The sequence below is a fragment of the Schistocerca americana genome, chromosome 1 (genome assembly GCF_021461395.2).
Source record: "Schistocerca americana isolate TAMUIC-IGC-003095 chromosome 1, iqSchAmer2.1, whole genome shotgun sequence".
NCBI lineage: Eukaryota > Metazoa > Arthropoda > Insecta > Orthoptera > Acrididae > Schistocerca > Schistocerca americana.
Genome location: NC_060119.1, coordinates 994,186,385 through 994,203,270, shown reverse-complemented (window position 1 = coordinate 994,203,270; position 16,886 = coordinate 994,186,385). Strand labels below are relative to the sequence as shown.

The window sequence follows — 16,886 nt, the reverse complement described above, 5'->3', positions numbered from 1 at the left end:
AAGAAAGGAGCGAGATATGGCTCTAGCCTATAACATATCTTATGAATTCTGCATAATGAGTGAGCAATAAAGGAAAGCAAGGAAAAATTAGGAAAGCGAATTAAAGTCCAGGGGAAGAAATACAAACTTTAAGGTTCGTCAGTTACATTCTAATTCTGTCAGAGACAGCAAAGGACTTCGAAGAGCAGTTGAACGAAAGGGGTAGTCTACAAGGGTAATGAAATGAAGATGAACTAAATCGGACGATACCGAGGGAATTATACTAGGATATGAGACACTAATAGTAACAGATATGGGCCGCAAAATAACTGATAATGAATGAAGTAGAATGGATATAAGATGCAGACTGGTTACAGCGGGAAATACATTTATGAAAAAGGGGAATTTGCTAACACCAAATACATGTTTAAGTGTAGGGAACATTCTTCTTAAGGTACACTACTGGTCAGCCGCGCGGTTCCGGACTGAGCGCCTTAACCGCTAGACCACCGCGGCCGGCGCAATACTGATGCTGCGATTTGTATTTGTTAGGAATTTTGGAGTTAGAAGGAGTAAAATACATTGAGCGAAAGTTTATTCACAACTTGCAGAGATATCAGACTGCAGTTGTAAAATTCTAAGAAGGTAAAAGTGAAGAAGTAATTAAGAAAGGAGCGAGATATGGCTCTAGCCTATAACATATCTTATGAATTCTGCATAATGAGTGAGCAATAAAGGAAAGCAAGGAAAAATTAGGAAAGCGAATTAAAGTCTAGGGGAAGAAATACAAACTTTAAGGTTCGTCAGTTACATTCTAATTCTGTCAGAGACAGCAAAGGACTTCGAAGAGCAGTTGAACGAAAGGGGTAGTCTACAAGGGTAATGAAATGAAGATGAACTAAATCGGACGATACCGAGGGAATTATACTAGGATATGAGACACTAATAGTAACAGATATGGGCCGCAAAATAACTGATAATGAATGAAGTAGAATGGATATAAGATGCAGACTGGTTACAGCGGGAAATACATTTATGAAAAAGGGGAATTTGCTAACACCAAATACATGTTTAAGTGTAGGGAACATTCTTCTTAAGGTACACTACTGGTCATTAAAATTGTTACACCACGAAGATGACGTGCTGAAGACACGAAATTTAACCGACAGGAAGAAGATGTTGTGATATGCAAACGATTAGCCTTCCAGAGCATTCACATAAGGTTGGCGCCGGTGGCGACACCTACAACGTGCTGACATGAGGAAAGTTTCCAACCGATTTCTCATACAAAAACAGCACTTGACCGTCGTTGCTTGCTGAAACGTTGTTGTGATGCCTCGTGTATGGAGGAAAAATGCGTACCATCACGTTTCCGACTTTGACAAAGGTCGGATTGTAATCAATCGCGATTGCGGTTTATCGTATCGCGACATTGCTGCTCACGTTGGTCGAGATCCAATGACTGTTAGCAGAATATGGAATTGGTGGGTTCAGGAGGGTAATACGGAACGCCGTGCTGGATACCAATGGCCTCGTATCACTAGCAGTCGAGATGATAGGCATCTTATCAGCATGGCTGTAACGGATCGTGCAGCCACGTCTCGATCCCTGAATCAACAGTTGGGGACGTTTGCAAGACAATAACCATCTGCACGAACAGTTCGACACGTTTGCAGCAGCATGGACTATCAGATCGGAGACCATGGCTGCGATTACCCTTGACGCTGCATCACAGACAGGAGCGCCTGCGGTGGTGTACTCAACGACGAACCTGGGTGCACGAATGGCAAAACGTAATTTTTTCGGATGAATCCAGGTTCTGTTTACAGCATCATAATGGTCGCATCCGTGTTTGGCGACATCGCGGTGAATGCACATTGGAAGCGTGTATTCGTCACCGCCATACTGGCTTATCACCCGGCGTGATGGTATGGGGTGCCATTTGTTACACGTCTGGGTCACTTCTTGTTCGCACTGATGGCACTTGGAACAGTGGACGTTACATTTCAGATGTGTTACGACCCGTGGTTCTACCCTTCATTCGATCCCTGAGAAACCCTACATTTCAGCAGGATAATGCACGACCGCATGTTGCAAGTCCTATACGGGCCTTTCTATATACATAAAAACTTCGACTGCTGCCCTGGCCAGCACATTCTCCAGGTCTCTCACCAACTGAAAACGTCTGGTCAATGGTGGCCGAGCAACTGGCTCGTCACAATACGCCAGTCACTACTCGTGATGAAGTGTGTTACCGTGTTGAAGCTGCATAGGCAGCTGCACCTGTACACGCCATCCAAGCTCTGTTTGACTCAATGCCCAGGCATATCAAGGCCGTTATTACTGCCAGAGATGGTTGTTCTGGGTATTGATTTCTCAAGATATATGCACCCAAATTGCGTGAAAATGTAATCACATGTCAGTTCTAGTATAATATATTTGTCCAATGAATACCCGTTTATCATCTGCATTTCTTCATGGTGTAGCAGTTTTAATGGTCAGTAGTGTATTTCTCTGGAGAGCAGTCTTTTTGAGGTAGTGAAACATGGACGATAGTCAATTCATGCAAAAAGGGAGTAGAAGCTACATGTCACTGCCAAAGATTAAGTGTGTATATCGAGTAAGAAATGAGACTGTATTGAATCGAATTCGGGAGAAAAGGAATTTATGAAATAAGGAAGGGATTTGGTAATTATGTTACTTATGCTGATGAACACAGCTGTAGCTTACGTTGCTGTGATGTGCGACACAACCCCATATTTATATTTCATATCTACACCATAACATGATGCTGTGGGTTGGCAGGAGAGCCAACACCGGGTTACAAGAGGAAGCCGAAAGGCACGCGTTTTAGCTCACGCAGGCTGGCGTGAGGTCTGGAACAGGACAAGGAAATTAGAATTTAGAAAAAACGGACGTAGCTGGTGGAATACTTAACTTTAATCCATTAATGCTGAACGTCGCTGTTGACGGTACATTATTCACAGTATCAATAGTAACTGGTAATGGCGCCTTGCTAGGTCGTAGTAAATGACGTAGCTGAAGGCTATGCTAACTATCGTCTCGGCAAATGAGAGCGTATTTTGTCAGTGAACCATCGCTAGCAAAGTCAGTTGTACAACTGGGGCGAGTGCTAGGAAGTCTCTCTAGACATGCCGTGTGGCGGCGCTCGGTCTGCAATCACTGATAGTGGCGACACGCGGGTCCGACGTATACTAACGGACCGCGGCCGATTTAAAGGCTACCACCTAGCAAGTGTGGTGTCTGGCGGTGACACCACACATGACACCAATTATTTATGCTTTAAAATGTCCTGCTTTAACTGCGAATCACACCATTTGGTCGTTCCATTTCAAATCCATACAAACTTTTACCCCTGGTATTTATATGAGTTGACAGACTCCAATTGTAGCTCGTGGATACTACAATTTTTTGAAGTGGCCAGTTTTACATTTGTTAACATTTAAAGAAAGTTTCTAATCATTGCACCTCTTTGCAGTCTTCCCCCAAATCTGACTGAATATCTGTGCAGCATGGTACATTACAAATAAATGCATGGTCTGAGAAAATTCTGAGGTTCAATCAATATTTTCCGCAAATTCATTAATATGCATCTACATCCATACTCCGCAAGACACCTGACGGTGTGTGGCGGTGTACAACACGAATAGCAAGGGTCCTAACACATTTCTCTGATGAACACCCGGAGTTAAGTCGACTTCTGTCAACGAATGGATCCTGCCTGCCAAAAATTCCTCAATCCAGTCACAAATTCACTTGATGCCCCAGACGATCGTACTTCCGATAATAAGTATAGATGTAGTACTGAGTCAAATGCTTTTCAGGAATCGAAGATTATTGTATATACCTGACTGCCTTGTTCTATGGCTGTCACAATATCATACGAGAAAGGTGCTGGTTGGGTTCACATGGTCTGTGTTTTCGGAATCCATCGTGATGGTCATGGTAGAGGTCGTTCCTTTCAAGACAGCTCATTAAGTTTGAGCTCAGATTGTGTTCTAAGATTTTACATTATATAGATGTCAAGGAAAATGGACGATAGTTTTGTGGCTCACTCCTGCTACCATTTTTGCAGACAGGTGTAACTTGTTCTTTCTTCCAACTACTGGTCATAATTTTTTGTTCGAGAGATCCACAGTAGGTTGTAGTTAAAAGAGGGACTAACTCAGCCTCAGATTCAGTGTAGAATCTGATAGATAGTCCATCGAGAACTGGAGCTATGTTCAGTTCTAACGATTTTAGATGTTTCTCAATGCCACTGACACTACTATCTATTTCTCATCCTTTCAGTGGACTGAGAAGTAAATTAGGGCAATATTCCTGGGCTTCCTTTTGTAAACGAATACTTGAAAACTCTTTAAGCATTTATGCTTTTGCTTTGTTACCCTCAGTTTCAAACCCTGTCTGGTCTGTGAGTGTCTGGACACTAACTCTGGTGCCTTCACAGCAACTTCCTTTCAAAACGTGTGACACAAACATGACGATTTCTAGAACACAAGAAAGTACTGCTACGCCTGACACCCAGGTTTTCAGAATTCCATCCCGCGAATCAGCGTAGCAGTGCTGTAAACCTCCAGGTCACATACGACTATACCTCAATCATTATATATTAAAAATTTATTTAATAGAGGTCACTCTTAACTGATACACTGTCAGTATTACTTCGCAATAAAAAGACGCGTCTCTGTGGAAAGACAAAAGTCACCAAGACCGATGTCGCTAACACCGCTTCTTTTTATATCTGCATGACTTCCTGAGCATAAAATCTAAAATATACGCAAGCAGAATATGATTATCGGTTATTAGTTTTTGATTGTGTTACTGATGTATCATAGTCTATTGCCTGACAATGAAAATTTCAAAGTGTATTCCTTCCGCATTAGATAAGCAGTTAACAGAAATATATATATCATAATAATAATCTTGTTGTGGTACCGGATCTGTAGATTTTTTTACGTCAATATCTTCACCAAATGGATGTACGGATATTTGTACGCCACGTATTTTTCTTTGCTCTAAACCAGATCTCGTTAATATTAGTTTCCTCTGAGGGTTTCTCTTTTATTTGAAGTAGGACTCATGATTGGCAAACTACATTTCGCATTAAGTGTATCCTCCCTTACATTCGGTATCAGAAAGACAACAATACAGACAGACAGGCGTGTCTATTGGAAAATGCAATTACACAGTGGCTCCTATACAAATGCAAACAAGTGCATACGTGAATGCCTGGGGAAGTGTTTCTCTATTTCCGGCGCAAATGTATGCAAATTGAGTGTGAAACATTAGATACGGAGCAGATGGTAGTTCGAAACCTGACATGGATTAAATGAAGCATCGTTATTAGTACTGATATTTCAGTGAACAAATAGAGGACCTCTTAAAATAAATCGATGTAAAATATGTATAAGACACATGTTAGCTGCGAGGAGCGTAACAATAGAGTTTGACCAGTGAAATTTGAAATATTTGTCTCTATGATTCTGTTGGATTGTTTTTTTTGTTAAAAACTGTGTTATGACAAAGAGAGTAAAGTATTCTAGAATTTTTATTTTAACACACAGGGTGAGTCACTAACCGTTGCCACCTAGAATAACTCCGAAAATATGACAGTAGCTGAATAATTTGTGGGACAAATGTTGAATGGGACAATGGGGGCCATCATATGACGTCAGTTTTTTGTTGCTAGGTGGGGTCGCGTCAGAGATATGAATGTCAACGGTTTTTTTTAATGGGATGATATAGTTTGGTACTTATTTTATGATAGCGGTTATCGAGACAAATCCAATGATGTGTAACAGTAAGGTCTTTGAAGGTGAAGGAAGGTCAAAAAGGTGGCATGAACGTCCATTTACAGAAGGCGTTCGAAGTGGTTACCACTGGTATCAATGAAGTTCTGCAACCTTTTATCATGGTTTGAGTGGTATTCCTCATCATATTGGCACTTATCGAGGTATATGCTATGACAATTCTCTGTCGTACATCGTGCAAATAGTAAATATTCGCCGAATACGGCATATCCATCTAACGTGCCATTGACATGTAAGCAGTACAACACTAATAGGAACGGTAAGACCAGTAACGTCGAATAACTTCCATGGTACTACAAGCAGCTGTGGAGGGAGATAATTGTTGGGAAGACTGAAATTTGTAAACATCCAACAAATAATTGAACACATGTGGAGGAACTGCTACTCCGAGATGGGGACGCGAGACACGAACTCGTGGCTAGCTGCATCAAGCCATTCAGAAGACCGATGACGAAAGAGAGACAGAGAAAGAGAGAGTATAAAATGGCTAGAAATCAATGCCTGACAAGAAGTGGGCGAAGAATGAACTCTATATGAAATTCTTAGCAGAAAAGTGGGACATCTTTCGAGGCTTCCACTTTAGTTTACTTGGCACTAAAATTGTTAGCAGAGGGATAAATTGTGGGACTACATTACTTCTATGAGTATGCAATGACTTAAGTGAAATAGGCACTTTTCTGTATGATTTTATTCATGATAATGATGAATTTGGGATCACGTCAGTCGGTTGAATAACTCAGTATATTTCTAATAGTAAAATAAGGGTAATGGAAGGTAGTCAAATGAAATTAGGTGAGGATGAAGACGCTAGTTTAGGAAATGAGAGACAGAAAAAGTAGATATGTATTTCGTTATTTTGGACGGCAAAATAAATGACGACCGCCCAAGTAGAGAAGATATAGAATGCAGACTTCGAATAGGCAGAAGAGCATTTACGAAAAGAGAATGTTGCAAGAAGATTATATATAAATTTAAATGCTAGGATGTCTCCGATGAGGATAAATAAGTATAGCGTACATGATAAACAGTTCAGACAAGAAGAGCGTTGAAGCTTTTGATTTTGAAATGTGTTGCTAAAGGACAATGTTGGAGATTAAATGAATAGATCATTGAAGTAGTGAGAAGTTACTAACTGAGAAGAATATGTATTTAAGGCGCAGCTTGTTTAAAAGAAGGGATCGAATAATAGAGCTTATCATGAGGCATGAAGAAGTCATCATTTTGCTGATGGAGAGAAGAGGGAGTCGAAAGTTTGACTGGAGCAAGCAGCTTTGAAATTTATATGCACTTGGGTATAATTGGATAGCGATATGCACACATGCAGACGGCGGTAGTATAGCGTACACAAGGCATAAAAGGGCTTTGAATTGGCTGAGCTGTCATTTGTACTCGTGTGGTTCATATGAATAGACTTCTAAAGTGATTAGAGCCGCACAACGGGAATTAACAGACATAGAATGCGGGATGGTAGTTGGAGCTAGACGCGCAGGACATTCTATTCTGAAAGTAATTAGGCAATTCAAGATTCCTAGATCCAGTGTCAAGAGAGTGCCGAAAGTACCAAATCTCAGGCATTCTCGTATCTCACTAAGGACAACGCAGTGACAGACGGCCTTCATTTAACAACCGAGAGCAGCACAGTTTGCGTAGAGTTGTCAGTGCTAACAGAAAAGCAACACTGCGTGTAATGACCACAGAAATCAATGTGGGACGTAGGACGAAAGTGTCAGTTAGGACAGTGAGGTGAAATCTGGCATTAATGGCTTACGGCGGCAGACGACCGACGCGAGTGCCTTCGCCTCGGCTCGTGACCATATCGTTTGGATCCTAGACGACCTGAAAAAGTAGTCTGGTCATATGAGTCCCGATTTCAGTAGGCAAGAGCTGACGGTGGAGTCTGAGTGCGTAGCAGATCCCGCGTAGCCATGGACGCATATCAACAATGTACTGTGCAAGTTGATGGTGGCTCCATAATTGTTTGGATTGTTTGTACATAGGATGGACTGGGTCCTCTGGTCCAACTGAACCGATCATTGACTCGTAATGGTTATAACCGGCTACCTGCAGAGCACGTGCAGCTCTTTATGGCCTTCTTCATCCCAAACCACGATGGAATTTTTGTGAATGACATTGCGCCACGTCACCGAGCCACCGTTGTTTTGCGATTGGTTTGAAGAACATTTTGGACGATTTGAGGGAATGATTTGACCATCCAGATCGCCCAACGTGAATCCCATCGAACATTTATGGGACGTAACCGAGAGGTGAGTTCGTGCGCAAAATCCTGCCCCGTCAACACATGCGCAATTACGGACGGCTACAGGGGTAACACGGTTCAATATTACTTCAGGATACCGCCAACTTGTTGAGTCTATGGCACGTCGAGTTTCTGCACTACACTGGGTAAAAGGATGTCTGACATAGTATTAGATCACCTCTTAGGAAGCCGTACGACATGTTGTTGTGGTTTACATTTGGAAGACTGGTTTGACTGACCATCCATACTAGGCTTTCTTGTGCAAACTCCATCTCTGCAACCTATACATGGTGAGAAAACCTCAGTACAGGTTACAGAGATGAAGTTTGCACAGGAAAGAATAATATAGAGGGCTGCGTCAAACCAGTCTACCAAATGTAAACCACAACATGTCGTACAGCTTCCTAGCAGGTGATCTCCGTAACATTTGAGACTGCGAGGTGAACTCTTAAAACTAGTTTTGCCTTAGATAACTGATTTAGAAGTGGCTGCAGAAGTTACATATAAAATATCCACTTTTGCCCTATACACGTGCTACAGAGTGGGACGAACGGGAGAGAGCAGCTGTTGGCTCACCTGTTCGACGATGGAGGCGAGCCGGCCGAGCGCGAGGCCGTTCTCGTCCTCCCTGGTGATGACAGCGCTGCCCATCTTGACGACGAGCCGGCGCGCGTACTTGAACTGGCTGCGGTCCGTGAACGACGGTCTCCGGCGCTCGCCTGTCTGCACCCAGCGGCGCGCCGGCTGCACCTGCCGACACACCGTAACCAGCTGTGCTAAACGAATGTGTGGGAAAAATCACCCGGTTAAAACCAGTACCGGTATTTTCCTTCTGAATGACAGTTTTACTGTATATGTTTGGTCGCGGTTATTTCAAATATTTTCATTTTTCATTGGTAACCTTGAATAAAAGCAATACATCAATTTGCCATGGCAGTGGTTTTTTTTCTGTTTTTTTTACATAAATTTTGTAGGATGTTCTGTGGCTTCTGAAAGACTGGTGTCGTCTCTGAATGATATTTTTTCTCATAAACGGTGTCAGCTTACAGATCAACACGTTACAAAACGGCTACTTGCCTATACGTTGGACAATAAGTATTGGCCAATGGATTAATTTATTACTAAGATTTTCATCGTTCTCATATAATTGTTCCTGATAAATATTACATTTTGTCATCAATTTAAACTGCCCATTTGAATTTTTTGAAAGAGAATTTTTCATTTTCCCAGTAAAAAATCAATTGAAGCACTTTTCGCAAGGCAGGTCCATAGGTCTACAGTCCCCTTTTTCGGAAAATTGTTTGAAATTGATTAGCGGGTTACCTGGAGCGTCGGCAGTTAGCTCAATACTAGGCTCACTACTATACGAAGGTTCATATTCATCACTTCTGCTTTGGAAACAGAAATGCAGACTGGACTACTGAAGAACCTGAGACTATCAACAGTGGCCTTTTACTCCAGCGAAACCAGAAAAAGAAAAGGATGCCAGCATGGATGATGAAAGCAGTCGTGGTTACACGATAAGCTTGCAGATTATGACCAGCAACCAGACGTTATTTAGAAAATACGTATCCATGCAGGACAGGAAGATGAAGAGAAATAAGAAGGAGAGAAAGAAAACATACTTCAGCAGCTAGCAACTATACCAAAGGCACTGTCCGTCATAATATGTGGACACAGCACAAATTAGTGGTATTTTATTCGTATGCTTGTATTTTGTTATCATTTTACTTCCTATTATCTTATTCCTGTACCTTTCCGAGGATCCCCTTATGGTAGGTATTATTACAGACAACATTACTGTTACATTTTCGTGTGTTATGACTTAAAATAACATTATATTAAGAAATGTCTGCTCATTAAACCTCCTGACCCTGATTTATGGGAAAAGGGCCCATAACTGTTTATCAGAAATATTGTTTTCCACATTAAAGACGTCGGTTAAAATATATAGTTATTTGGAAAGATTTACTTAATAGCAGGTCGTCATTCAAATATATTGAAAGCAAGTACTCCCCTATCTCAAATAACCATTCCTTCCTATGAGCTTTCTTCCAGTAAAAGGCCTCAGTTGTATTCAAATTCCCATTAAAAAGTAAATATACATATTTGACTAAAAACGAATTTTTAATTCGAAATAATTAACGGTAAAGAATGCTACAAATTTTAGACAAGTGCTTTAAAGTTAATGCGACGGTCCTATAGCAACACCCAGAGAACACGTGCGACTTAAAGAATGTCACGGACAGTCAGTCGTTCACCTCCTGGAAACTGAATTCAGTGCCATCGACGAATGGAAACACTACTGGCAACAAAACTGTCCTCCACAATGCTTGAAACTGCTCTGCAGCCAGAAGATCCCCTGGATTTGAGCAGCCTCTGAAATTTGGACTACCGTGAACCGTATCCAAACTAGTCATGGAATTTTCTGCAGACATCATCGACAAGTGAGGCAGATCTTCATCAGCTTCTTGTAACTTGCGTGCAGAACGACAGTGAGTTTCTCATATTTTATCAGCATGTTCTGCACGAGTCTGCAAGGATTCTTTTGAAGATTTCTTGAGAGTGAGGAATGATGTAATAAAATCTGTTACTCTTTGTGTTGTTTTATGCTTGAGAGCTGTATTTAAATGCTGGCGTGTAGCAGTTTAGTAATCTTTGTATAAATGTTGCCGAACGATAAATAAATAAATACTTGCATAGTACTCTCTCATAGCATTTCTGCCTTGGAAATGACGGGGTGTTCATTTGTCGAAAAGAAAAAAAAAAGGCTCTGAGCGCTATGGGACTTAACTGCTGTGGTCATCAGTCCCCTAGAACTTAGAACTACTTAAACCTAACCAACCTAAGGACATCACACACATCCATGCAGGAGGCAGGATTCGAACCTGCGACCGTCGCGGTCACGCGGCTCCAGACTGTAGCGCCTAGAACCGCACGGCCACTCCGGCCGGCATTTGTCGACATATTGGTGGTTGTCGAATAAGTCATCTGGTTGCATTCTCATAAGTTGTTTGAACATCTCACTGAAAACTACTGCTAGAAATATTGTCAATACACTTTCACGGGACAGCTTCCATATATCCTCAAGCGTCTACAAATTTAGTTTTTTCAACACCTTCGTGAAACTGTTCGATTGGTTCGTACTAACATTCTGTCTATACGTTTAGTATCCTCTGTTATTCCAACTTAATATAGGAGTGACGAATGTTTTGAAAGCAATCTTCTCTGTTGGCTGATTGCATTTTTCTAGTATCATACCAAGTCACCACTGAGACTGATCAATCACAGAGGGTCGAAGTCCCGTTCCGCGAGATACAGGTGGCTAGTCTGCAACAGGTCTTTCCCGCACCACCGAATTGGGGTGATATTGCAGCCGGACAACGACATGGCACCTTCTCCCGGCGCGACTCAGTAGGGAAGGGACCTGCCTCTGCAAGTACTGCTACCGCATAGTGAGGAAAGCACTCAGTTACAAGAGTTCATTGTGAGTTTGCATTTAATTTAGTACAGCTCTTTAGGGTGTCAGTACAATGGTTTCACAAATCTTCATTACTGTAAATATTTCTTGTGGTACTTTCATGAGTTTTGTGCATTTGGTAGGTATTGATTTGTCCTGAGAGAATGAACACTACACTTGTAACTACGAGCCGTTTGTGAAGCTGTAATGTGGGTGGTGCTATTTGCAATGTGTTTCTGTGTTCTTACTATTCGCTTATTGGAGTGTTTCTGTTGGAATTGTTCTGTTTTCATTGTGGATCCCTTTGGGAATGTTAGACTGTATCCTGGCCATAGATCAACCGCGTGATCCTCAGTCCGAAATTACACTGTTCTACAAAAAACTTTTTTCTATTTCTGAAAAAATACATTGTGATCCTAAATGTACTTCGAGTGCTGAATTCAAAAACAATTTTAGTTTTTTTTCTGTCAGGGTAGTTTATGTGCAATCACAATTTTATTTCTCTCTTCTGTTTCTGATATAATTCATCAAGCATGAGGTGAAATTCGATAAACAAATTCACATTTTTATGATGTTACAAATTCATCACATTAATGGAGGGTGAGATATTACATATAACACAGCAGTCTTTGTGTATACGCTTTGTAGCATTTATTTGGCATGACAAATTACAGAATATTGACAAAAAAATGAGCCACTGTATTGTAATGCACATCACTTTTTCCTCTTGTATTGTGAATCTTTCTTCTCTCGAATGACACTCCAGCAATAATCTGCTAACATAGAAGGTACCCATTTCCCATCATAGCGCCTTTCTATGGCAGAAATGTCTTTATCGAATCATTTGCCATGTTCATCCGATACATCACTACAACTCTCTGTGAAGCAGTCCGGATGAGAGTCCATCATAGGTACCTTCAGAGACATATTGCACCACAGATCTTGACATGCTTTGATAAAGTCATTCACCTTTTCTTTGAAGTTAGCAGCTCTTCTTCTTCCGAGGAAGTTTTCTGACACTATCATGAAACAGTTCCATGCTTTCTTTTCTTTCTCAGTTAAACGTGTCTCAAAATTTGCTTCTTTCTGCACCTCCTTGATTTGTGGGCCTACAAATACACGTTCCTTTATTTTTGCAGCTGAAGGACGGATGAATCTGGTAACTAGATATGCAAGCCCCTGCCTGTTGGATCCATGGCCTTTACGAATTGTTTCATTAGGACAAGTTTGTTGTGAAGCGGTGGAAGTAGTTTATCTTCAGGAGCTACTAGACCTCCACATTGTACATTGTTTTCGCGCACTTTCCATCTCCGTCTAGGCCACTTCTTTTTCACGTAGTGATAATTTCTGTCTCGACTATCCCACTCGCAAAGAAAACAGGCATACTTCGTGTAGCCTTGTTGCATTCCCAGTACCATAGCAATTACTTTGAAATCTGCACATATTTTCCATTTGTATTCATAGTATTTTAATGAATTTAGCATCGTTTGTACGAATTCTTATTTCTCTTTGGTCAAGCTGGCGTAAGCTACTGGAACAGAGGGTATTTTATTTCCGTTAGGGAGAAAAACACCCTTGAGACTTGTTTTCTACGTATCTATGAAAAGTCTCCTGTCAAATGTAGGTGAAGTTCAGCACTCTCATTAGGCCAGCAACGTCATTGCAAAATGTCAGTGCTCCATCAGTTGCAAAACAGGAAATAAAGGCATGTTGTCTGTGCCTGAACACACTGATTTTAGTACTTTTGTGGAGCAGATTATATTCTTGTAATCTTGAACCAAGCAGCTGCGCCTTTTGTTTACTTAGCCCTAGATCACGCACTAAATCATTTAAATCTGCTTGTGTTAACAAATGTGGCGATGACTCACTTATGCAGTGATATAATGGATCATCATTTGTGATTTCTTCAGTACTACTTACTTCACTGTCACTCCGAATTTGACCTGGAGCTCTTGAAGGTACTGGAAGGCTGTCAGAACGCTGCATTGGCATTCTCGCTGAAGGCAGAACCGGGTAAACAATGTGCCTCTTCGACTTTTTTTGTTTGTAAAACCCTTAATTTTTGTTAGACAGAAATAACAATCAGTAACGTGGTCCTTGGGCTCTCTCCACAGCATCGGCACAGCGAAAAACGCCACATTATCTTTCCACCACTAAATTAGTTTGCAGTAGCATGTAGAAAAACAGAAATGTGGTGACCATTCTTTATCTTGGTCTGCTACTTCTACTCCAAAGTAATGTTTATATGTTTTCTTTATGACTGTTGAAATTTTCTTCCTATTTCTGGCAAAGGTAAACTTCCCACAGATATAGCAGAACTTGTCTGGCTTATATCGACATTCACGACGACGTGGCATTTCTGAAAATTTAAAATACCTCTTCAGTAATACACCTGTTCTACATTAATACTAGAGAACTAGAGAAACGCTGATATATTAAAAAAAAGTAGTCAATTTACCTTCAGCACCAGGACAAATCAATGTACACACAGGAACTTACAAGTTCAACTGTGCTCGGAAATATGACAGAGACGGTTTCTTGTCAGCCAAAACACCTACTCGTTAAGATTGACACACATAGCGGCTAACACCACTGTTCTAAACTCGATGCACCTGCCTCTGGGAAGCGTTAAGGTTTACTGCCGAGCCAGGGGCCGGCGGTCGCCGCTCGAGCTAATGAGCTATTGCAGGTGGTCTTAATGAAAATGGCTCTGAGCACTATGCGACTTAACTTCTGAGGTCATCAGTCGCCTAGAACTTAGAACTAATTAAACCTAACTAACCTAAGGACATCACACACATCCATGCCCGAGGCAGGATTCGAACCTGCGACCGTAGCGGTCGCTCGGCTCCAGACTGTAGCGGTCAGAACCGCACGGCCACTCCGGCCGGCGGGTCTTAATGACATAGATGTGGCGGGGGATAACCCAATGACGTCTGATTCTTCCCATCTGCTGTTGAACAAGAAATTGTCATGTTCCATCACTACTGGATGTGGCAGCATACCCACATTTCTCTATAACGTCCCTTTGCTTGCCAAGAATTGTGGACATACACATATATATGTATACATATTACATAAAAAGTATCCCTGACAAGGATGTTTTGTTTATACACTCCTGGAAATGGAAAAAAGAACACATTGACACCGGTGTGTCAGACCCACCATACTTGCTCCGGACACTGCGAGAGGGCTGTACAAGCAATGATCACACGCACGGCACAGCGGACACACCAGGAACCGCGGTGTTGGCCGCCGAATGGCGCTAGCTGCGCAGCATTTGTGCACCGCCGCCGTCAGTGTCAGCCAGTTTGCCGTGGCATACGGAGCTCCATCGCAGTCTTTAACACTGGTAGCATGCCGCGACAGCGTGGACGTGAACCGTATGTGCAGTTGACGGACTTTGAGCGAGGGCGTATAGTGGGCATGCGGGAGGCCGGGTGGACGTACCGCCGAATTGCTCAACACGTGGGGCGTGAGGTCTCCACAGTACATCGATGTTGTCGCCAGTGGTCGGCGGAAGGTGCACGTGCCCGTCGACCTGGGACCGGACCGCAGCGACGCACGGATGCACGCCAAGACCGTAGGATCCTACGCAGTGCTGTAGGGGACCGCACCGCCACTTCCCAGCAAATTAGGGACACTGTTGCTCCTGGGGTATCGGCGAGGACCATTCGCAACCGTCTCCATGAAGCTGGACTACTGTCCCGCACACCGTTAAGCCGTCTTCCGCTCACTCCCCAACATCGTGCAGCCCGCCTTCAGTGGTGTCGCGACAGGCGTGAATGGAGGGACGAATGGAGACGTGTCGTCTTCAGCGATGAGAGTCGCTTCTGCCTTGGTGCCAATGATGGTCGTATGCGTGTTTGGCGCCGTGCAGGTGAGCGCCACAATCAGGACTGCATACGACCGAGGCACACAGGGCCAACACCCAGAATCATGGTGTGGGGAGCGATCTCCTACACTGGCCGTACACCACTGGTGATCGTCGAGGGGACACTGAATAGTGCACGGTACATCCAAACCGTCATCGAACCCATCGTTCTACCATTCATAGACGGGCAAGGGAACTTGCTGTTCCAACAGGACAATGCACGTCCGCATGTATCCCGTGCCACCCAACGTGCTCTAGAAGGTGTATGTCAACTACCCTGGCCAGCAAGATCTCCGGATCTGTCCCCCATTAAGCATGTTTGGGATTGGATGAAGCGTCGTCTCACGCGGTCTGCACGTCCAGCACGAACGCTGGTCCAACTGAGGCACCAGGTGGAAATGGCATGGCAAGCCGTTCCACAGGACTACATCCAGCATCTCTACGATCGTCTCCATGGGAGAATAGCAGCCTGCATTGCTGCGAAAGGTGGATATACACTGTACTAGTGCCGACATTGCGCATGCTCTGTTGCCTGTGTCTATGTGCCTGTGGTTCTGTCAGTGTGATCATGTGATGTATCTGACCCCAGGAATGTGTCAATAAAGTCCCCTTCCTGGGACAATGAATTCACGGTGTTCTTATTTCAATTTCCAGGAGTGTATATTTGAATTTCCCATGGTAAACTGGCTCAGAAGCAAACACTTAAATATCAGAAATACAACCCTTGTCGAACTGTGTTGTCGGTCCCAAGCATGTGTAATTACACTATGTGATCAAAAGTGTCCAGACACCGAGCTGAAAATGATTTACAAGTTCGTAGCACCCTTCATCGGTAATGCTCGAATTCAATATGGTGTTGGCCCACCCTTAGCCTTGATGACAGCTTCCACTCTCGCAGGCATACGTTCAATTAGGTGCTGGAAGGTTTTCTGGGGAATCGCAAACCATTCTTCACTGGGTGCTGCACTGTAGTGAAGTGTCGATGTCGGTCGGTGAGGCCTGGCACGAAGTCGGTGTTCCAAAACATCCCACAGGTGTTCTGTAGGATTCAGGTCAGGACTCGGTGCAGGCCGTCCATTACGTAGATGTTATTGTCATGTAACCACTCCGCCACAGGACGTGCATTATGAATAGGTGCTGGATCGTGTTGAAAGATGCAATCGCCGTTGCCGAATTGCTCTTGAACAGTGGGAAGCAACAAGGCGCCACGCAAAACAACAAGGGGTCCAAGCACCCTCCATGAAAAACACGACAACGCCATAACACCACCGCCTCTGAATTTTTCTGTTGGCACTACACACGCTGGCAGATGACATTCACTGGGCATTCACCATACCCACACACTGCCATCGGATCGCCACATTATGTTCCGTTATTCGTCACTCCACACAACGGTTTTCCATTGTTCTGTCAGCCAATGTTTATGGTCCTTACACCAAGCGAGGCGTCGTTTGGCACTTACTGGCGTGATATGTGGCTTATGAG

At 43.0% G+C, this 16,886-nt stretch overlaps 1 protein-coding gene across 1 annotated transcript in view; it reads right to left on the bottom strand.

The window, feature by feature from the left end:
* LOC124548628 (delta-1-pyrroline-5-carboxylate synthase) overlaps window positions 1-16,886 on the bottom strand; it is a 201,280-nt gene that overhangs the window by 158,781 nt on the left and 25,613 nt on the right. The window contains exon 2 of the mRNA XM_047125184.1: window positions 8,644-8,817. Within this exon, the coding sequence (XP_046981140.1) occupies window positions 8,644-8,817 (174 nt within the window). The remainder of the gene's footprint in view (window positions 1-8,643; window positions 8,818-16,886) is intronic.